Consider the following 22,961-nt stretch of genomic DNA (forward strand, 5'->3'; position numbering starts at 1 on the left):
TGAACTCATCCCTTGTCCAAAATGATTACCCCAAAAAATGATATAGGATTGTGTGGACCCCGCATTTCGGCTCATGCGTTTTCCACTCGATGGCAAGCTCAATTTTTATTTTAAAAATGATTTTTATTGATTAAGAAAATGACTTGGAATCGCCACTTATTTTTGTTTTATTTTTAAAGGGTAAACAAAATAAGAAATAAAAACTCTAATTGTGACTCCTTATTTTGGAAAATGTGGTTTGTGAAAAACCGGATCAAGTTTGGGGGTCAGGTTACTTATCGGGAAGGTACGGTAAAGACCGTAACACCCCTCTATGTCCCTAAAGTCGGGTCTCTACTAATAAAATGAAGTAAGTATGACAATTGATTGATTGAACATGGATACCGAACAATGATCAAAGGTGTGAAAACAAGACACGCATGATAACAAATAAATCGATAGACACAATCGAGTGCGAGACGTACCTTAGTCACAAGCTTAACGCTATCATAAAGACGAGGTTAGTGCACAAGTACAGAATAATCGCGAGCAGAATAAATCAATAATGTATGACTATCGAATCAATCAATCAATCAATCATAAAATCACATATGTCAAGCTCTCACCAAAGCCCGTTTTATTTTGCATAAATTAATATCACGAATTCCATTATTTTGGAATTATGAAAAATTCATTCACTGCTTATTAAAATCAAGAGGAACATAAAATTATTTGAAAATCAGAGTGGAATTAAAACTATTCGAGAGAAAATTGGATTTTTGAAATTTATTTGAAAAATTGGAGTCTCGAAGATTACTTGAAAATCGGAGTTTTGAAAAATGAAATTTAAGAATTGGAATTTTGGATATTAAATTTACAAGAAATTTGATTTTGGAAATTAAATTTGAAAGAAATTAGAATTTTTGGAAATTAAATTTGAAAGAAATGAAATTTTGGAAATTAAATTGAAGGATTTGAATTTTGAAAATTAAATTTGAAGGAAATCGGAATTCCGGAAATTAAATTTGAAAAAGATTGGAGTTTTAAAAATTAAATTTAGGAAATGGAATTTTAGAAATTAAATTTAAAAGAAGTTGGATTTTGAAAATTAAATTTGAAAGAATTTAGAATTTTGGAAATTAAATTTGAAAGAAATAAAATTTTGAAAATTAAATCGAAGAATTTGAATTTTGAAAATTATATTTGAAAAAGATTGAAGTTTTAAAAATTAAATTTAGTTTGGAGCTTTGAGAAGATTAAATTAAAACTGGAGTTTTGAAAAATTATCTTAACATTAAAATTTTGAAAATGAAATTTTTGGGTATCAAAAGTTAAAAGAAAGAAAATAAGAAAACAATAAAACAAAAGCCATATGGCCTTAGAATGGCCCAACGTGTACAAGCATACCTTTAATGAATCAAACAAATAGAAAAAGGTGTACAGGCATCATTTAATGAATAAACAAATAAAAAAAGTGCACAGACATATTCTTTAATGAATAAACAAATAAAAAAAAGGTGTACATGCACATCGTTTAATGAATAAACAAATAAAAGAATGCATTACAAAATGCTAATGTTGCAGGCTTCACCAACTTATTGAACGGTTCAATGCTCATCTGTTCATCAATATGCAAAGCACGTTCTGGATTTTTCTTGTTCCCAAAAAGCAAGCGCATGAAGCTTAATGATGAGGTCTAGTTCGTCTTCCCCAGAGCTAGCACGGTAACATCAGGTTGTAGGTAGCTGAAACATCTCAGCCTGCAGCGAAGCAAGCCTCCAGCAAGCTTCACCATGCTGTCCAATATAGAGATTCCAACCAAAAACGGAAACGGCATAATCTCCCATGCTACGTCCACTAAAGGTCAACTTCAGAGGGCGCCCTCTTGCTCCTTTCCTTTGTCCCCTTCCCTAGAAAAATCTCTCCTCTGTCCTCAACTCTCTAAGGCTCCTTTCCCAGTTGGCCGACCACCAGGAAAATCGCAGCGAAAGCACCCCCCTGCTCAAAGTGTCCTCTCCAAGCTAAAAGAAAAATACCCTTAGAAACCTGTCTCCTCTCGTCTCTAGCCTAAACTCTCCCCTCAAGCTAACTCCCCCCCCCCCCCCCCCCCCCTCCCCCAAAAAAAATAAATAAATCTCCCAAAATTAGCCCCAAAACACCCTTGCCCCGGCAAAATCAAAAGAATAAACACTAAGGCATGAACTAGAGTGAAAATTGAGGGTAGAACAAACAGGTGAGCATGCAGCACATGAATGTACATGATCTCATATCAGGTGATGTTCATGGGCTCAAAACAGGTGGGATAAGGGAGAAAATTAAATCAATTCATACCAATCCATGTACGTGATAACCTCAAATGAAATCCAAGAGAATGAGATATTAGCAGGGCAAACATATCCAAACAGAAAATGAAACGATCAATGAACATGTGAACAAGCCAGAAATTAACAAAACTTATATATGACTCCTGTTATCCATAAGACAAGCGGGACCCCAAGTAGCAAGAGAAGAAAATGAAAGATCAATGATAATGAAGATGAACAAGAGGTACACAGTAAACTTATCTGAGAGTTCTTTCACAGTTCTTGCCTGGCCGGCGAATGCCCCTTTCCCCAGCTAAACGAATACTCCCTCCAGCTCTCCGGTTTCTTCTTCTCCTTCTCCAGTCCCCCCCCCCCCCCCCCCCCCCCCCTTCCTCCCTCCTTTTTTAGTCCACAACTCTCTCTTATCTGCTACTAGCTTCACTGTTCTTGGCTCAGCAAATAAGAACCACCACTATGGCAAGGCGGTGGTCTCCTCGACCATGCGTCCCATGTGGCTTGCTCTTTCGGAAACTGGCCCCTACTCCAAAAAAATGAAATCTTCAGCCAACTCTCGGTAGCCCAAAAAGGGGTCTACAGCTTGTTTGAGTACATGCCCTCAAGCAATTAGCCATTGCTAGTAAGGTGTCGATGTCGTAGGCTCTTTATGCAGATCTACAAAACTAATATGTTATGAACCCAAGTAGTTAGTGTTAGCCCAAGGGTTCTCTTAATTGCGTTTTGATTATAGCAAATCATAGTTAAGTTGCTAATTTATTTGAATTATAAAAAATTTCATGTATTAGTTTGGAAATTTATTAAAGGACCTAATGGATGCACGATTGAGACAATTGGAAGACCCTTTAATCATAAGAAACATATGTAAGATGAAAGCATAAGTGCACTTAAGTTTTTCATATCTTTTCATGCATCTTTAAAAACTCGGTTTATGCATTAAAGATACATTTTCATCTAAACCTGAGTTTTATCAAATGAACTTTGGGCAAGTCATTTCAAAATTGACATATTAATTTACCTAAAGACCTTGTCTAAGTGTTAAAAAATAAAATAATAGAAAAATATAGGTTTTCGAGGCAAAAAAATGTGAACCAATCGAGGTAGTGGCTAATCGGCTCAACCAGTTAGGGTACCGGTCAACCGGTTACACTTTCCTGATCGAGGTCTGGTCGAGAATGCAAAAAATCTTCTCTATCTTCCCATAGCCTTTCATTATTGGTTGAGGAATATGTCTTCCCAATCGAGGTTCGATCGAAGACTAATGGTTACCTTCCACGTATGAATTGCCCAACTCGACCGATCGAGGTTGCTTTTTGACATTTTGGCTTTCGATGCTAAAAACCTATAAATTGAGAGCTTCACTTCATTTATGAGCAAGAGAGCACCTGCATTTATTTGTTTATCTATTTGTTCTTGCCTCAAAAGCTCTCATTCTTTTCTTGGTGTGCATTAAATCTCCATTTGCATATTCCTTAGCACACCCTTGTAATTTTTCCTAGCATTTAAATTGAATTTAAGCATTTTTTGAGCTAGGTTGAGAGATTTGAACTTGTTATTTGAGTGTTAGAACCTTCAAGTGAGTAAAGACTTGAAGAAATTGTGTAATAGTCCATTGGAGTCGAAATCCAAGTGTAAAGGTGATTAGAAGCTTGGTTGAAGCTTTAAGTATAGTAGAATCCTCACTCGGTTAGAAGCTTAAGGAGAGTGAATGTAGACAAAGAAGTGTCGAACCACTATAAAATATGAGTTTGCTCTTTCTAACTTTATCTCCTTATAATTGTGCTTTCTTTACTTGAATTTGTTGTGATTGAGAAAATATTTTTTAAAACCCAATTTATCCCCTCTATTTGGTGTTTTTTCTGTTAAGATTAGCCTTTATTTTCTCAATTAGATTTATCCCAAGTAATCCTGCAACACTTGGACAACTTTGGCCCGAGGTATCACAATGAGTTATGAATTCTAAGTAATAGCCGAAAAAGAAGTGTCATTAATATAAATTCTAAGTAGGAATATTGTTACAAATTTAAAGGATGCAACAACACACTTAGACAATTTTGGTCCAAGGTGTGACAATAAGTTATCAAGTAATAGTAGGAAAAGAAGTGTTATTGCTATAAATTCTAAGTATGAATGATTTGGGTTGCAATTTAGGTGGGTTGATGCAACTTGAGCTTAATTTGTATTAAGAAACAATAGACTCAAACTCAATCAAATTTAACTTTAACATGAGGTAATCAACTCAAATTCAACTTAATTCCATTTTTTTAAACTTGGGTTGGATTTAGGTTGGATTTGAGTTGGTGGAGTTAAATTCAGGTTAATCAGGTTAAACTTAAATTGATTGAGTAAGACTGAAGTTGGTGAGGTTGAATGGGTTGTATGTTTCAAAATTCATCCATAGTAATTTTAAAAAAATGTAATTTTTCCAAAAAATGAAAAAGTATATGATATAATTTTAATTTGATACTTTCACTTTAAAATCTAAAAATAAATAAATGTTGTTATAAATGAACATTATAAATATCACAAAAATATTAAATTAGGTTCCAGTTAGACTAGGGTTGTTCAAACCCTGACTCAAACCCAACCCAATTTGAGTTCGAGTTGAGAAAATTTAACTCAAGCTCACCCAAGTATTGAAATGTTTGTTCAAACTCATCCAAACATTAGTTTGAGTTTGAGTTAGGTTGGACCAACTTGCTCAAATTACATACTAGAAATAATGTTACAAACTCAAAGGATGTACGGATACTATAAAACTTAAGGAAGAATAGTATTACAAACTTAAAGACTCCGTTTGATTCTCATAAACTTTGAAGGGAAAAGTGATAGAAATAAAATTTTAAAAAAAATGAAAAAAGAATTTAAAGCCAATAAATTATATTTATATACTATTTTAAATTTAATTTATTTTAACTATTTTGTATAAAAATTGAACAATTTCAAAATACATAAATTTTTAATTAATTTTAAATATATTTTTTTTTCTTTTACAATTTTTATAATAAAATCAAATATAAGAAGATTACTTTTCTTAAAAATAAAAAATAAATAAAAAGAAGGAAGAAGGGAAATTAGATACCCATCAAAGATGGTGACATTCCCGTCAAGCATCAACTTTTGAAGAATTCAATGTAAGGAATTAGAGATGCTTTTCATAATGATAAACATGGCAGTTTCCCTACTTCTCTACTCAACCTTATTTACGTGTCTCACTTGGTCTCTTGCAGTTGGGATACTTTTTTATTTTTTATTTAAATAAGAAATAAAATTAAGGGCAAAATTATAATTTTTAAGCAATAATATTAACATAATAGAAATTTTATTAAATATAAAATATTTTCCTACACAAGTCAATTAAAAATGATAATTTTTTTTTTGTCATCCATTTTAAATTATAAGCTTTTTTTTTTAAATAAAATTATGTTAAATAGACATAAAAGTTTTTATTTAAGCTCGATTTTATTACCACTAAAATTACTAAATTTATCATAAATAAGTCATGTTAACTATTGATAATGCAATGTACATCACCTATTATAATAAGATATCAAATCATAATGTCCAAATTTATCCATCAAAATCATCAATTATTTGATGGAAAGTCTAGTCCATTTTTTTAGTGGGAAAACTTTGTTATTCAATAATAGATTCTATGCAGGAGTGGAATTCAAATACAATCGAAGTTTATGGTAGACGACTTGACTAAAATGAATAAAAATACAAACATTGTTTGGTGATGGTTTTCAAAAATAGTTTTTAAAAATAGTTTTTTAATAATCGTTTTATAATGTTTTATAGAACAAAAATCTGTTTGAAATCTGAAATGGTGTTAAACTATTTTAATATTTTTAAATATATTTTAAAAATGATTTTTATACAAGTGCTTTATTTTTAATAGTTATTTTAGAAAATAAATAAAAATAATTAAAAGATGTTCTTTAAAAATACAATATTTTTTATTCTTAAAAATGAAAAACAAAAAATAATTTCTAATTATCAACTATATATTTTTCTATTTTTTATTTTTTGTTTTAGAGAATAAAAAATTGTTTTCGAAAATAGTTTTCAAACAGACCCTTAAGTTTTTAGTCAACTATAATCCAATTCAATATTTAAATAAGATTGAATCATTGAATTTGGATTTGAGTTGAGTTATTTTTATCCTAAACTTATTTCAAATTAATATTCATTTTATATGATATTTTAATTTTTTTTTGAAAGGAAGAATATTTGTAGTCTTAAATAGAACTAATTTATTGTTTGAATATATAATTTTAATGTTATTTTTAAAAATGTCATTATATTTTCTTATTGATATTTGCTACAATTTGATGATTCAATGGTAACAAATTTGAGTTTTATAATTATGTCAATTAATTAAATAAACAAAATCTAATCATCATGTGCACGTTGATGTGAAATATAATCCAGCCGACTAATTTGACTCGAGGTTTCTAATAATATGCTTATGCCATGTGATTTGTGTGTTTTACTGTTGAATAATTTGCACTTTAAATATAATGTAACTAATTTATATTTTAGCATAAAGTTTAATATTGGTTTATGAAAATGTTGTTACATTGGATAATTTTAGGTATGTTTGAATATAATACTCTTTGTTATCAAGAATAATAAATAAAAATAAAAACATGTTTGACAATTAAAAAATAGAAAACAGTTCTTAGAAATATAGAGTTTGTTTGACAAATATTTTCGAGAATAATTTTATGTTCTCCAAAAAAAAAAATTAGGAAAACACATTTGACAATCAAAAACCGTTTTTTTTTTTTCCTGTTTTTAAAAATAAAAAATATGATGTTTTAGTTTAGTTGTTTTCTACTGTTTTCATTTGTTTTCTAAAAATTGTTTTAAAACATAATTATACGAATATGTAAAATGATTAAAAATAAAATATTAGATATAAAAATTATCTTTAAACCTTATTTAAAACTATTAAAAACGGATTTAAAATATTTTAGGTTTTTAAACAAATTTTTTTTTACAAAACATCAAATAGTAGTTTTTAAAAATTGTTCTCAAAAACTGTTTTTCAAAAGTATTTTCAAAAATAATTACCAAACAAACCCTAAAGCATGGTGTTTTACTATAATGTATTTTAATTGTTTTTATTTTCTAAATATTTGTCTAAAAATGACTGAGAATAAAGCAATATAGATAAAAAAAAAATTAAATATTTAAAAATATAGAAAATAAATGAAAAATATTTCAGACTCCTAAACATAATTCTACAAAATATCAAAAATAATCTTCAAAATCAATTGTCAAATCTATTTTTTAGAAGAAAAAAACAAAAACACTTCCCAAATAAATTAGTTTCCTCGTAAACCTAACTAGTTACTTCCAATTACGGCAATCAATAATTCAAACGATTTTTTTCATGTTTTACCCTTAAATGACATAATTATAACAACCCAATCTTTTCGTGATATAACCATATTATACTAATCAATCACATTTAACTAACCTATAATTATTGTTAATTAAAAGCATAAATATAATCCTATTAATAAATGAAATTATTAAAACCTAATTTAATAATAATATTAATAATATTATGGTAAAATCAGTAATGATCGATGCCCACAAATAGTTTTATAAAAACTATATTATAATATAATTATATATATATATTTTTTAAATAAATAGTGTGTCAATGACGAACTTAAATCCTTATAAAATATAAACTCTAGTCACTCATTTTTTTCATTTAAATATTTTAGTTAAAAAAAGTATTTATTTTTATTTTTGGGATAAATATGAAATTACATTTTCATCCTGAGTGGCATGCCCGTTAATTCGATGAACGTAAGTGTTATTTCCTTAAGTTCATCAAAAATATCTTGCTCAGTTGCTCCAGATGTCCGAAATCTCTCGAAGTTTCCTTCGAAAAATCCAAAAAGGTCTTCACAGATATTTCTTTCTCTCTCCTCTCTCCTTTCCTCTCTCTCTAACCTTAAAAGCCCCACGTCCGAGTCCCTCGGTCTTGGCCGACCTGTTCCGACCCGGACAATATGGATCCCGAAGGTGGATCCGCCGGATCTTGTTACTACTCCGTTCTCGGAATTCGCAGAGACGCCTCCTCCTCCGATATTCGCACCGCCTATCGGAAACTCGCTCTGGTTCGTCTTCCCTCCCCAAAGCCGTCTTTTTCTTTTCTTTCCTTTTCTTTTCTAGGTGTATTTTTTGTTTTTTGGGGTTTTGATTTTTGGTGGGGTTTGTGAAGAAGTGGCACCCGGACCGGTGGGCGAAGAATCAGGCGCTGGCCGGCGAGGCGAAGCGGCGGTTCCAGCAAATCCAGGAGGCTTACTCAGGTGGGTGGTGACTTCATTTCCTGACGGCACTTCTCTGTGTTTTCCGTTTGATGGGGCCTAACGGGCGTTACTGGTGCCGTTTTCTCTGTGTTGCAGTTCTGTCTGATGCGAGCAAGAAGTCAATGTACGACGCTGGATTCTACGATCCGATGGAGGAAGATCAGGTTTGCTGTTTCCTTCTTCGGTGGTTTTCATCGGAGTTTGATCGGAGATGGATAAAACGGCGTCGTTTTGAAATCGAAGTGTCGGCGTTTTACATGCGGCGCCGTGTTTATTTCTTCCGTCGCCGGAGTGGCCCCCTCAAAGCGATTTTTTATTTTATTTTATTTTTTTTAAAAAAGAAACGAACTTTGTATTTTGTGTTGTTTTGGATTATTTCAGTGTAGTCCCTGAATTTTGTTAAATTCTGGAAACAGGATTTCTGTGATTTCATGCAAGAGATGTTATCTATGATGAACAATGTGGGAGACGAGGTAGGGATTTTACTCAATTTCTCGATTTACGAAGGCATGATTGCAAATTCTAAAAGGAAGTTTTACCTTTGCAGCCGGACAGTGTCGAGGACCTCCAGAAGATGTTCGTGGACATGGTCTCCGGAGACGCGTTTAATTTTGACTTCAACGTCAACGCAAATGCACCGTTTGCTCCCAAAAAGTCACCGGTAGCTGGATCCAACGGTGGCGCAGCAAGGCGCAGCAACTCTCGTCGCTAGTGCAGCCTCCAAATGCTTTCTTGCTTGGGGATTTCATGGGAATGTTGTGTTTATTGGTGTCAGTTTAGGCAATTTGGCTCAGTTTTTTTTTTTTTTTTCCCTGATTTTTTAAAAAGTTATGGAGGCTGAAAATTGATACAAGTTGAATAAAAGCGCTCTTGATCTTTTGATCTTTTATTTAGGTGTTTGTTGTTGTTTTCTTTATTTTTATTTTGTATATTTTATATCATGATATTGTGTGTAAATATTTATAAATTATTTTTATTTATTGTTCTATTTTTTTTTTTTATAATATTTTAATTAGTATGAAATTTGGATAGAAATTAATATTCAAAAATCAATTTAAAATATTTGAAAACAAAACTTTAATAATATTGGCATGTGACCCATGCCTTCTGTGTAAATTAATGGAAAAATAAGGCTTTCTTGGCAAAAGAGGGAGCCACGTGGGCTGTGTTGACATAAAATTACAAGAAAAATTGAAATTAAAATCCGAATTTTATTGGGAATTTTGAGTCTTTACTCATATGGGCGGCCTCAATATTTTGATGGGTCATGAGGGGAGCCTCAAAATCTTGATGGGTATGTGAAGAAATAGCATTGGAGGCCCTAAATCTTTCATGGGTCTGTGAAGAAATACCATTGGAATTAACCCCAAATTTTGATTGGTTTGTGAACAAATATCAGCATTGAGGAGGGCAGAGGGCGGTGGTGGAGCAGAGGATTCTTTCGGCAGGAATGTGTGTCAGTGACGGCAGAGGCTTCTAGTTGCATGTGACATTGAATGGATATTTCATATTTGTCTCTACTTTTCCTTTTTATTTCTGTGGTGGGTATGTGTTTGTGGCCTGAGGAATCTTTCAAAATCAATATCCAAATATCTTGTTTGTTTCATGATGTGAATGATGGCATCATTAAAATTTCTCTCCTTCTGCTAAGTTTAGGCAACATTGAGATGCCTGTTGTCCTTTTTCAACACCCAGTTCAGGTATCCTCTGATAGTGATGCCCATCTCTCCATGGGCCCTACGGGCCCAGTGGGAAAATGGGAAGTGGACTTTTGATATTGGCCCAAAAAATTTGGGCCCATTATGAGACTGGTTTACTTTTTTTTGACCTTTTTTGCCATCAGAGTGACGCCAATGCCATCTCTAAATGGAATTGGAATTGAAATAGGTTAATCTGTGGTGTTTTGCTCTCAATCTTGAGCTTGGAGTGAAGAATATCAATTTCAGGTTGGCTATGCTTTCATCCTTGAATGAGATTGTTTTAATTTGTTTGAATGTTTTTTCCTTGTTTCTTGTAGCTTAAGTTAGTATGTATCAATTGTGTTTGGTACAATAACTTAAAAACTTACAAAGAAGATTGCACTAATATCAAAAATAAAAAAAGTTGATTTCCTAGTTCATTTCAATCGAATTTTGGAAATTAGAAAGGTCTTTGTGGTCAATGAGACTTTTTAAGCTATACATCTTATTTTTCTAGATACTTCTCGCGATTTTTTCTTTCATTTTTAGCGTCCTTTTTTTATTTAATTTCTTGTTTTAAAGATAGCTTAAAAAACATGAGTAAGTTATGAAAACTTCTTTTTAGTAATATAAATTTTAAATTATTGTCAAACATGGATCATTTTATTAGACTTATTTATTAGAAATTAATAAAAAAACTTACAATGGATCATTTAGTAATTTTTAAGTGAGAAATAAACCTTTTATGAGAACGGTGAATAATTCATTGATTTATTTCATCTGCTATTTGTGATCAAGTTCTTCATTCATGGTTCATGCTTGGTTGAATGATAATAAATTGCATGAATCCACTCTTTTTATATTAGAGTACTTTTGGATTTTAACACTTAATCTTTAATATTATTGATTTGTACTCCTTCAATTGCTATAGTTTTCTTGCTATTATTATTTTTTTCGATGTATTTTGACGTCTAAAATGATATTAGAAATGGATGGCATGGGAAGATTGATAACTTTATAACATGGCCACTTAAGAGTTCTAGTTGTTAATCCTCAAAAAATGGCTAATAGATGATGAAAAAACAAAGGAAAAATATGTTTTAAGTTGTTAACTCTCAAAAGATGGATAGTAAATGATATAACATAGCCCCCTAGAGTTTCAGTTGTTATGCCGTTGTTAATCCTCAAAAGATGGATAATAAATTATGAAAAAATAAAAGAAAAGAAGGAATAGCATTTGGTGCCAAACTCTTAAAAAAATTAGGTTAAGGTATAAAATCCTAAAAACAAGTCTAAGAACCTACTCGACGTGGCTAATTTCGGACCAAAAACATGTCATTCAAACAATTACATTATTTCCTTTCATAGTCTTAGTCTTGTACTAGTGCTGTGCTGGTATTTATCATGTAGTACTTGATATTGTTATGATACATATAAATTCATTTATTAAATGTCTTATCTCTTTTTATTTTTTTCTTTGTTTTTTTTTACAGGCCCTCATATTCTTTTATTTATTAATTTATTTATTTTTGAAAGTATTAAATTATAAGAAATAAACATAAAATAGACAGAGAATAATTGTTTCCGTATAATGATAAATTTGCTTTTTATAAAAAAAAATTTAAAATGTGAAGGATAGATATTAATACTTTAATAAAATTAATAAATTATATTTATTTGTTAAAATTAAATAATAATATTCTAACTAATAAGTATTGATAATATTTTATTTAAAATAGTTATAAGAACAAACATGGTTAATTTTTAAAAAAATATACAAATAAACCTTCTTTATTACATGTTTACATTTATATTAAAGTGCATGATATACATTGTGAGCCCAAATCTTACATACTTAAGCTTTAAAAAAAATTAATGGTTAAAGATGGTATTAAAATCTTATTTGATGGAAAATCATATTTGAATCTCACCATGACTTATTTATTTATCCAATTTATTAAGACAAGGTGTAAATCCAAAAATAAAGACTATGAACTTAAACCCTACAAGTTTAAACTTTTAAGAAAATTAGTAACTCAATAATTTATTCTTTAATTATTATAATGATATTCTAATGAAAAGTTCAAAGAAATATTGTTGCGTGTGGAAGAGAAATTGGCATATTCATTTTGGATTAGTTTTACTTAATAATCAAAGTTATAGTATATATACAAACAGGAGGCAATACATGCTTTCATGCTTAAATAAGGGCTAATACAAATATAAATAAATAGTAGTACACACTAAGATGTGTTATAATTTGAATGCATGCTTTTAATTTTTACTCAATAATATTAGAAAGTATATTCAGGCAAGTCCTAAGTTCATAACTAACCATAAAAATAATAATAATAATAATAATAAATTTAATTTTTTTTTTTTGCAATACGTGAATAAAGAATCTTAAAGATATATATGGAAATGTTTTCAAAAATAATTCTTATAAATAAAATTTTTTTAGAACACTTTCAAAAACAATTTTATGATTAAGAATTTGGAACGTTTTCCATATGTTTGTATATCTCATTATTTATTAAAAATAACTTTAATTTATAATAATTTATTTTTAATTATGTTTTATATTTATATAATTATATAATTATTTTTTAAAACATACTATAAAAAATAACTGAAAATTATTAAATATGTTTTAAAAGATGACCTTATTTTCAAAATAAGTTCTTGAAACATTGTTTTCTATCATAAAACTATGAACGTATTTTCGAGTCTAGAAAACAAGTTTTTATTATCAAAAAATAAGAAACTGCTTTTAAAATATTTTCCAAACAAAATTGTTAACTTCATTGACATGGCAACTCAGTTTAGAGGGAGGCTTTCTATATTTGGGTGAGCTGGTTTAGTATGATTTTTTTTTTCTCTTTCATGCTTTGCTAATTTTGTTTCATTTATTTGGGTTGTGTGAAGGTTCGATAAATCAAACCAATTTAATAACTTAATTAAATTCATCATGCATATCAAACATATTTGATAAAACAATAGTAATTAACATCAAAATTAATTTAAATAATAATATAAAAAAAATCATATTTTCATATTCAAAATAGCTTTTACCCTAATTGCTCATAAATCTCAACTTCTTACCCATTCAAAAAATTTGGAAATTTTATCTTGTGTTCTTCACAATACATGTATTTTCTTTTGTCTATTAACAAGAGCTTTATGGATTGATTTATTTCATCTACCATTTATGATCAAGATCTTCATTCACAATTCATGCTTGGTTGAGTAATAATGAATTGCATGAATCCACTCTTTTCATATCATAATACTTTAATATTATTGATTTGTACTCCTTCAATTATTGCTATTATTATTATTTTTTAATTATATTTTGATATCTAAAATGATATTGGAAATGGATGATAGGGAAAATTGATAACCCCGTGGACCCTGCATTTCTGCTTATGTGCTTTCACTCAATGATAAACTCGCTTTTTATTTGAAAATGATTTATTTATTAAGAAAATGACTTGTAGTCGCAACTTTTTTTTGTTTTATTTTTAAAGGGTAAACAAAATAAGAAAAAAAAAACCCTAAGTGTGACTCTTTATTTGAAAAATGTGGTTTATGAAAAACCAAATATGGGTTCGGGGGTTACGTTACTTATCGGGAAGGTACGGTAAAAACTGTACTACCCCTCTAAGTCCCTAAAAACATGTATCTACTGATGAAATGAGACAAGTATAACAATTAATTGATCAAATATAGATACTGAATGAATATCAATCAAAACAAAATAATCGAATGAACAAGAGAAGCAAATAGTGTACCTGATTGATGAACGGATTTGTTTCATGACAACAAAGGTTAGTAAACAAACACAGAATAATTACATGCGTGTCATAGAGTGGAATAAGTCAATTATGTATAGCAATCAATCAATCAATCAATCAATGAGAGAATCACATATGTTGAGCCCCCACCAAGGCTCGATTTATGTTTTGTATGAATTAATCCTATGAATTTTGATTATTCGAAATTACAAAATTAAATATACACTTATTTCAAAACATTTTAAAAAAAATGTGAAAATTGTTTGCGGAAGAAAATGACAACAACTTTTATTTGAAATGGGATTTTTGGTGACTTAAAATTCTAAGGAAGAATGAGAATTTGAAGAATTAAGATCATTGGAATAACTAAAATTTAGAAAATTATTTGCAAAGTGGTACTGGGAAATTATTTTTAAAATGAAAGTGAGGGAATTGGTAGAGCGACACGTGGCCTAAAGGTGGCCATGCAAAAAAAAGAAAAAAGAAAAAGATCATGCATGTGTCTGACCTAGAGGCCACTTACTGCAGCTGATTTCAAAGTGAGACATGATTTGGATCAAAAAGCTGGCCCACACTGTCACCAAACTTCTGCTTCATAGCTGCATTTCCCAAGGGACCCCCTGAAGTGGAAGTTTTGATCTCCCCCTTACATCACAGCTGATCCACTGAGGGTATCACATATCACACCAAAGTCAGATATGTTTCTTCGACCAATAGCACCAAGGTTGCTAGAAAGTTGGTTAGATTGTAAAGGTGGCCCAAGAGGAAGATCGGTATCTCTTGGCACTTGGGAAGGCTCTGTCAAAAAGCCAGATACTCCTGCAGATGTGTCCATTGCATATGAAGCTTTCAAATCATCCTCATTCATGAGATTCTTTCCAAGACCAGAAGTAGGAACAAATTCCACTGGTCCTCAGCTTCGACATGGCTAACATCAGCATCTTTTGGACCAGTAGATAACAAAGCTTGCTGATTAGACTGTTGGAAGACGGAACCTGGCTGTTGCTGTAGGGTGGCAGATGTAACAGTGTTGAGACTAGGTGCCTGGACTCCAAGTCCCAGACCAACATGAGGCGAGACAAATGAGCTTTGAGAATTGAACTGCTGCAAGAGTGGGTTTTGCTATTGTAGTGATAAGTATGTAGGTTCTGCATAAAGGGATACACCAAAAGGCGTTCTGTTGGTGTGGTGCAAAATCCAATCAGCCGTGATAAATTCCTGTGAATAGCTACACTTATCATCTCCACCTCGCGCTCGAAAACAGCATCTCTATCAGGACTTTCATAATCTGTTGATCGTTTCCAGCAACCTTGGTGTTATCTCTAAGCACTCCCTCATAAACTTTCACAAAGCCTCCGTCTGATAACATTTTTCTCATTAAAATTTTCTGTGGCTGCTTGTAACTCCTTCCATGCAAATCTTATCAATTGGTCAAATTCAACTCTTCTGTCAACTTCACCTACAACATCTACATGAACTCCCCGCTTGTAGCCTCTGTATGAACCCTCAGTTGAAGGGCTCCTGTCAATGGCCTTGATCAAGAGAAAGTTCACATATACAGTAGCAGTTCCCAAAAAGTTTGGCAGCAAGTAAACTAAACTCCAGAGGAAGTCGCTCTTGTTTCCTGATTTACTTGAAATGAAGGATGCTACAGTGGTTTTTGAATTCATGAAGACTAAATTGTCAAATCAGAGAGAGAGGTTGAAGATGACGACGGAGAGGAATGAGAGCGTTTAATAACCATGGTCATTACAGCATGATTATCCTCTGAAAGTAACAACAACTCTTCACGAGTAGCAAGAGCAATGTCCAAGGAGCGATGATGCTCAAGGCATTACGTGACTTTCTTCTGTATTAAGTTGTTCAACTCAGAAAACAACATTTACATCACCTTCAGGGACAATACCGAGTAGCTTTTACCCTATTGCTCATAAATCTCAACTTCTTACCCATTCAAAAAATTTGGTAATTTTATCTTGTGTTCTTCACAATATATGCATTTTCTTTTGTCTATTAACAAGAGCTTTATGGATCGATTTATTTCATCTACCATTTATGATCAAGATCTTCATTCACAATTCATGCTTGGTTGAGTAATAATGAATTGCATGAATCCACTCTTTTTATATCATAATACTTTAATATTATTGGTTTGTACTCCTTCAATTATTGCTATTATTATTTTTTTGATTGTATTTTGACATCTAAAATGATATTGGAAATGGATGACATGGGAAAATTGATAACTCCATATGATTAAAACCTAGGATTATGATCATTAATCCTCAAAAAAGTGGGTGAAGATGAAAAAGGATTAAAAAAAAAAATGTTTTTATACCCAATTTTGAGAAGAAATGGTATTTAGTGTCAATCTGTTAACCAATATTTTGCATAAAGACATAAACCCTTAAAAATATAATTAATGTCTCAAATAATTAAGAAAAACCTTCATAGTATTAAACTCACTATTGGAATGCCCAATTTCGCACTAATGTATTAAGAATTAATTTAACTTCTTCGCCTATCTCCACCATGGTAATAGTCATTTCAAACAATATTTTTTTCATACTAGGAAGAATTTCACATTATTTTTATCATACATTTTTCCAGTCTCACTCTTTGAAATCGGTTGTATATGAAAGTATAAAAAATAAGTACAATTTTAGATATTTACTTATATAGTGTTTGTTTTTTTTACTTAATTTTAAATAGAACTTTAATGTTTAATAGTGTTAAGTATTAATTGTTTGTTTTTATACTATTTTATTTCTATTAAACATTAAAAATAACTAAAAACCAATATATTATTTTTTATATTTAGAAAAAGTCAAATATTTTAGTTTTTTCTATTTAGTAAAAAATTTATAATAAGTCATGAAAAAGTAGAATAACTTAAATTTTGAAAACAAATTATTTTTAACAAAAAAAAAAAAAAACAAACACCCTCTTAATCTTGTAAGCAAAGTACTATCCATACCAACTTATTATTATCTCTTTATTTTATTTTACAAACTTGTCCATCCTTTTAAAAAGAAATCTATTTTTTTATAATAAAAAAAACTATGCATTGTTTTTGTTGATAATATTTTTTTGAAAAAATATAAAAGCTAGATATTAATAATTTAATAAATCTATAAATTATATATGTTTGTTAAAAATAAATAATAATATTTGATAGCTAATCAATGTTGATAATATTTTATTTAAAAGTAGAACAAATACAATTCATTTTAAAAATATATAAATAAACCAACTATACATTTACCCTTGGATTATTATTATGATATTCTAGATGGGTTTAATCTAAATTCTCCTAATAATTATTATAATTTTTTAGTTTGAGAATAGTTAAGAATCAAGTAAGTTTCATATGATTTAAGGTTCATTTTCTTAGTTGAAAAGTTCAAGGAAATATTGATTTGTGTAAAAGAGAAATTGATATTATCATTTTGTATTAGTTTAAGCCCAAAATTTTTTAGTATTAATGGATTATTTTTTAGTGTTAAATTATTTTTAAAAGTTATTAAACTTATTAATAAATCTAAATTCTCATTTTATTTAGAGTTATTTGACCTAATGAAATAATTCAAGAAAATTAGCTAACTCATTGAGGGAATTATAAATTTTTACTCAATAACATATTAGTAATACATATTTAAATAAGAGCTAACACAAGTATAAACAATGACATTTAAGAATTTGAAATAGTCTTAGGTGGTGTTTGTTTTTTTGGTTTTTTGCTGAAAATTATTTAGTTTTAGAATTTAGGTTGTTTGTTTTTTTACTTTTTCATGACTTATTATAAACTTTTTACTAAATAGAAAATGCCAAAATATGTGGCTTTTTCTAAATAGAAAAAATAACACAATGATTTTTTTTTACTTTTTAATACTTAATAGAAATAAAATACTACAAAAACAAACAACCTAATATTTAATACTATTAAGTATTAAGGTTTTATTTAGAATTAAATAAAAAAACAAACACCACCTTAATCTCATATTATTTAAGAATTTAAAATAATCTTAATCGCATTTATTTATTGAGATTATTTTAAATTATTTTTCATATTTGCTTAATTATTTTTTAAAAACATGTCATAGAAAATAATAGAAAACAAGAGAATATTTTTCTAATAAATATTCCTTAGTACTTTTTATTAATAGAAAATATTATTTTCTTATTGATTTCTATTATTAAAAATAGAAAATTGAGTATTTTTTCATAGTATAATTTTATTTAATTTAAATTATTTTCTCTTATTTTGTTAAGACTATTTTAAAAAATAAAAAGATAAATATAAAACATAATTAAAAATAAAGCACCACGTATAAATTTTTTTAAAAATTAAAAACTTAGAAAACAAAGACTTTTATTCTTTAAATATTAAAAAAAATATTTTTAAAAATATTTCTAAACATATATTTATTTTATTTTATTTTCTATTTTCTACATCACCTAACCATATCGATTCTTCTGAAAATAATCTCGAAGATAATTATATTTAGAAAGTGGTACATTGTGAATGAATTTTGTGACAAAGTATTATTTGAATAATTTATTAAATATAAAATCCTATTTGGACACGATTGCAAATTCTAAAACGACGTCGTTTTAGCCTTGTACCCGCACAGTCTCGAGGACCTGTAGAAGATGTTCTTGCACATGGTCTCCAGAGACGCTTTTAACTTCGATTTCAACGTCAACGTAAATCCAGTGCCTCCCAAAAGGACACCCGTCACTGGATCCAATGGTGGGACAGCAACGCACAGCAACTCTCGCAGCTGATCATGAAGAGAGAGAGAAAAAAAAAAGACCCTCCAAATGCTTTCTTCCATGTTTTAGCGGGGATTTAATGGGAATCTTGTGTTAATTGGGGTCAGTTTAGTCAATTTGGCTAAGCTTTCTTTTTTCCTAATTTTTTTTAAATCCGAATTTTATTGAGAATTTTGATTCTTTAAGCACATGGTCGGCTGTGAACTCTTGTTGAGAAGTGAGTGGAGCCTGGTATTTTGATGGGTTTGTGAAGAAATAGTAGCATTGAATGGAAGTGAGTGGGACCTCAAGATCTTCATGGGTATCTGAAGAAACATCATTGGAGCCCCTAAATCTTTTGATGGGTTTTTTTTGAAGAAATATCATTGGAATTAACCCCCAAATTTTGATGTGTTTGTGAAGAATCCAGAATTGGAGCCTCAAAATTTTGATGGGTTTGTGAAAAAATTGGGGCCCCTTATGAGATTGGTTTATTTTCTTGTCATTGGGTCACACCAAATACCAATGCCATCTCTAATTGGAATTGAAATTGAGCTTTGGCTTAGTAGGTTACTCTATGGAGCTTTGCTTTCAATCTTGAGCTTGGGGTGAAGAACATCAATTTTAGGTTGGCTATGCTTTCATCCTTGAATGCCTTAGTTTAATTTGTTTGGGTGTTTTTCCTTATTTCTTGTAGTGGCAATGATATTTTTTATTAAAATTATCGAGATTAAGAATGTTAATAGACTACTATAGAGAAAAAAAAAATGGTAGTTAACCAAAATAATTATTTGTACATCGGAATCATAAATTTTAAGGTTTCTTCGATACCTATTTTGAATTCTTCAATCTAAATAATAGGTCGTAAACTAGATTGAATATGCTTAGTATGAGAACTTTAATGCTCAAGTTAGTATATATCAATTATGCTTGGTATGAGCACTAAAAACTTACGAAAAAAGATTGAATTAGTCTCATAAATAAAAATAATAATATCCAATATTTTCAATTGAATCTCGAAAATAAGAAAGATGGTTAATGAGACTTTATGTATTGTAGTTTTAATTTTGCTATATATTTTCTAAGGTTTTTTAGTAAATAAGAAAAATCATTCTTATATTTTTATTAATATCTCACTTGAGTGCAAAAACTTTTTATAGTAATGTCAAATTTAAATTATGGTTAAACATATAAGAAATTAATGAAAAAAAACCCACAATAGGTCATTCACTTAAATATTTATATTGTGTTCCTCACAATATATGTATTTTTTTTTCTTTTTATTAAAGAAACCTTTATGAACATGAATAATTCGATGATTTATTTCATCTACCATTCATGATCAACATCTCCATTCATGATCAACATCTCCATTCATAGTTTATGCTTGGTTGAGTAACAATAAATTGCATGAATTCACTCTTTTTATATCATAATACTTTAATAATATTGATTTGTGCTCCAATTCTTTCTATTATCATTTTTTTTTCAATTGTATTCGACATCTATAATGATATTGGAAATGGGTGACATGGGAAATTTGATAACCTCATCTCATCAACCTAGAAACAAAATTGATATCTCATTGATTTAGGTTAAAGTATCAAACCCTATAAATAAAATTGATGTCTCAAAGTGATCAAGAAAAGCCTTCATATGGTTAATCTCATTCTAAGAACCTACTTAAAATGGCTCATTTCGTAATAGAGATTATAAAATACTTTTTAAAATGACTAAAGTCATATTAAAGAACTACATGTATTAACAATTAATTTGATTTTCTCATAAATCCTCCATGCTAATGGTCATTTAGATAGTTTTCGGTGCTCTAAAAGATTTCACATTATTTTCTTTACTTAATCTAGTAAGTAAACTTCCACACAACTCGTTTCGTATTAGAGATTATAAAATACTATTTAAAATGACTAAATATAGTAAGTAAACTTCCACACCCAGCCATGTAGATCCCACACCCAACCATGTAGATATTGTCCACTTTTGGCCAAAAGGAGCCTCACGACTTTAAAACGCGTCTATTTAGTTAAGAGGAATCTCTACATATGTAGCACCAATAACTTTTTTTCCTATCCGATGTGGATGTCACATTAAATATATTATCTTTTTATATATATGTTGTTATAAAATATGATAATTTATCGGAGGGAACATGTGGATGATCTCTTTGTGACTCCCTATAAAAGGAGATACCTCTAATGAAATTCTATTATCTTCCTACATTCTGATTTCTCTTTTTTGTTTTCTTCTCTTTCACTTTATAATTTTACAATATATATATTATTTTACAAGCCCATACATCAATTTTTTTTTCATTTTTTCTACTCTTTTTTATAAAACTATGTGTTGATAATATTTTTTGAAAAAAAAACATAAAAGATAGATAATAATAATTTAACAAACCTATAAATTATATATATATTTTAAATTAAATAATAATATTATGATAGTTAATCAATATAAATAATATTTTATTTAAAATAATTAGTAGAACAAATACAATTCATTTTTTTTATAATATATAAATAAACCAATTATTCATTTACTCTTCAATTATTATTACTATTATTATGATATCCTAGATGGCTTTGATCTAAATTTTACTAATAATTGTTATAATTTTTTTTTTTTGTTTTAAAAATAGTTAACAATCAAAAAAGTTTTCTCATGATTTAAAGTCAATCCTCCCAGTTGAAAAGTTTCAAGGAGAAATTGATATCATCATTTTGCATTAGTTGTAACACAAGAAATTTTAGTATTAATTGGTCCAATTTTTGAGTTCTAAATTATTTTAAAAATTACTAACCTCCTTAATAAATCCAACATCAATTCTCATTTGATTTAGAGTTCTTTAGCCTAATAAAAGAATGCAAAAATGAAAAAAATTCAAGAAAGTTAGTGAACTCATCGAGTGAGTTATAAATTCTGAAAAATAATTTGGAATAAAAATTTAATCCAGTACAAGAATTTTTCAAAAGAAAAGAAAAAAAAATTATAATTTAATAGAGAGGTACTCTCATTCAGATAAGTTTTAATTTCCACTTATGAGAGTAGACTAGGAATGAATTAAGTTAAAGGATAGACACTTAGGGGGTGTTTGGTACATGGGAATAGGGAGTGGGAATAGACATCTCATTCCTTTTCTCCCTTATTCCTATGTTTGGATAAATGTTAAGAAGGCGGAAATGAAATAAAAAATTATTCCGGCAGAAATCAAATTCAACTTATGAGTCGGATTTGCATTCATTAAAAGTAGGTGGTATTCTGATTCATTAAACCTATTTGATAATATAAAATAACCTAAATTACTATTTTACCATCTTATCTTGTTCTTCAAACCCGATGTTTATCTTCTTTGCAAAGGTAGAGATCCATTCATCATCCACTTCTTATCTTCTTTGCAAAGCTAGAGACCCACTCATCATTCAATTCTCTGCAACAAATGATTCTTCCAAATTGAATCAATTAAACCTTCCACGATATTTAAAAAAAAAAATCAATTTCTAATTTATAGGGTTTTGGATGTTCATTTTGACTGTTGGATCTAAGATTCGTCATTTTGAAGTTTGTGTTTTTTTATTTCCTTTTTTGCAAATAAGAAATAAGTATTTGGTAGCTTTGACAATTTATATGTTCTTATATTTTTTTTCTCTTTTTTTTTCTTAGTAAAATATAATTCTATAGCTTTTTTTGCATGACAAATTATTTAAAATTTTGATAAAAAAAACGAATATTTAAAATTTTTTAAGGTTATGGATTTTATCGGATATGATACTTGTTGAAAATTAGAATAAATTTGAATTATTTTATTTCCTCTTTTGAAAATAGGAAAAACATTTGCTAGCTTTGAGAATTTAAATATTATAATAAATATTTTTTTTTTGAAAAATATAATTTTATAACTACTTAAGCATGACAAATTATTCAATTTTTTAATAAAAATAATAATTGAATATTTGTGCATTAGGGTTATACGATTTTTTATGGTTAATTTTTTATTTATTGAGTATATATATATTTTTTAGTCTTATTATTTAATAACAAAAAACCTCTCAAATTTTATTTTTTAAAAATAAAAGTAAAAAT

At 29.0% G+C, this 22,961-nt stretch overlaps 1 protein-coding gene across 2 annotated transcripts; it reads left to right on the forward strand.

The window, feature by feature from the left end:
- Positions 1-8,181: 8,181 nt before the first annotated feature.
- On the forward strand, positions 8,182-9,512 carry LOC100247806 (uncharacterized). 2 transcript variants are annotated; one of them, XM_003633561.4, is made up of 5 exons: positions 8,182-8,440; positions 8,545-8,632; positions 8,729-8,796; positions 9,049-9,105; positions 9,180-9,512. In XM_003633561.4, exons 1-5 carry the CDS (start codon positions 8,333-8,335, stop codon positions 9,342-9,344), a joined length of 486 nt encoding a protein of 161 aa, XP_003633609.1. In that variant the 5' UTR covers positions 8,182-8,332; the 3' UTR covers positions 9,345-9,512. The 2 variants fall into 2 exon arrangements, with proteins under 2 accessions (XP_003633609.1, XP_059598737.1); XM_059742754.1 differs by having other exon boundaries at positions 8,212-8,440; positions 9,049-9,512.
- Positions 9,513-22,961: the final 13,449 nt, after the last annotated feature.

Source organism: Vitis vinifera, chromosome 14 (genome assembly GCF_030704535.1).
Source record: "Vitis vinifera cultivar Pinot Noir 40024 chromosome 14, ASM3070453v1".
NCBI lineage: Eukaryota > Viridiplantae > Streptophyta > Magnoliopsida > Vitales > Vitaceae > Vitis > Vitis vinifera.

Bases quoted from the DNA above. Each gene is read 5' to 3' on its own strand.
- LOC100247806 (XM_059742754.1), top strand. From the start codon at position 8,333: ATGGATCCCGAAGGTGGATCCGCCGGATCTTGTTACTACTCCGTTCTC. The intron at 8,441-8,544 runs GTTCGTCTTCCC...GGGTTTGTGAAG, and splicing joins CCTATCGGAAACTCGCTCTG to AAGTGGCACCCGGACCGGTG. The intron at 8,633-8,728 runs GTGGGTGGTGAC...TCTGTGTTGCAG, and splicing joins AATCCAGGAGGCTTACTCAG to TTCTGTCTGATGCGAGCAAG.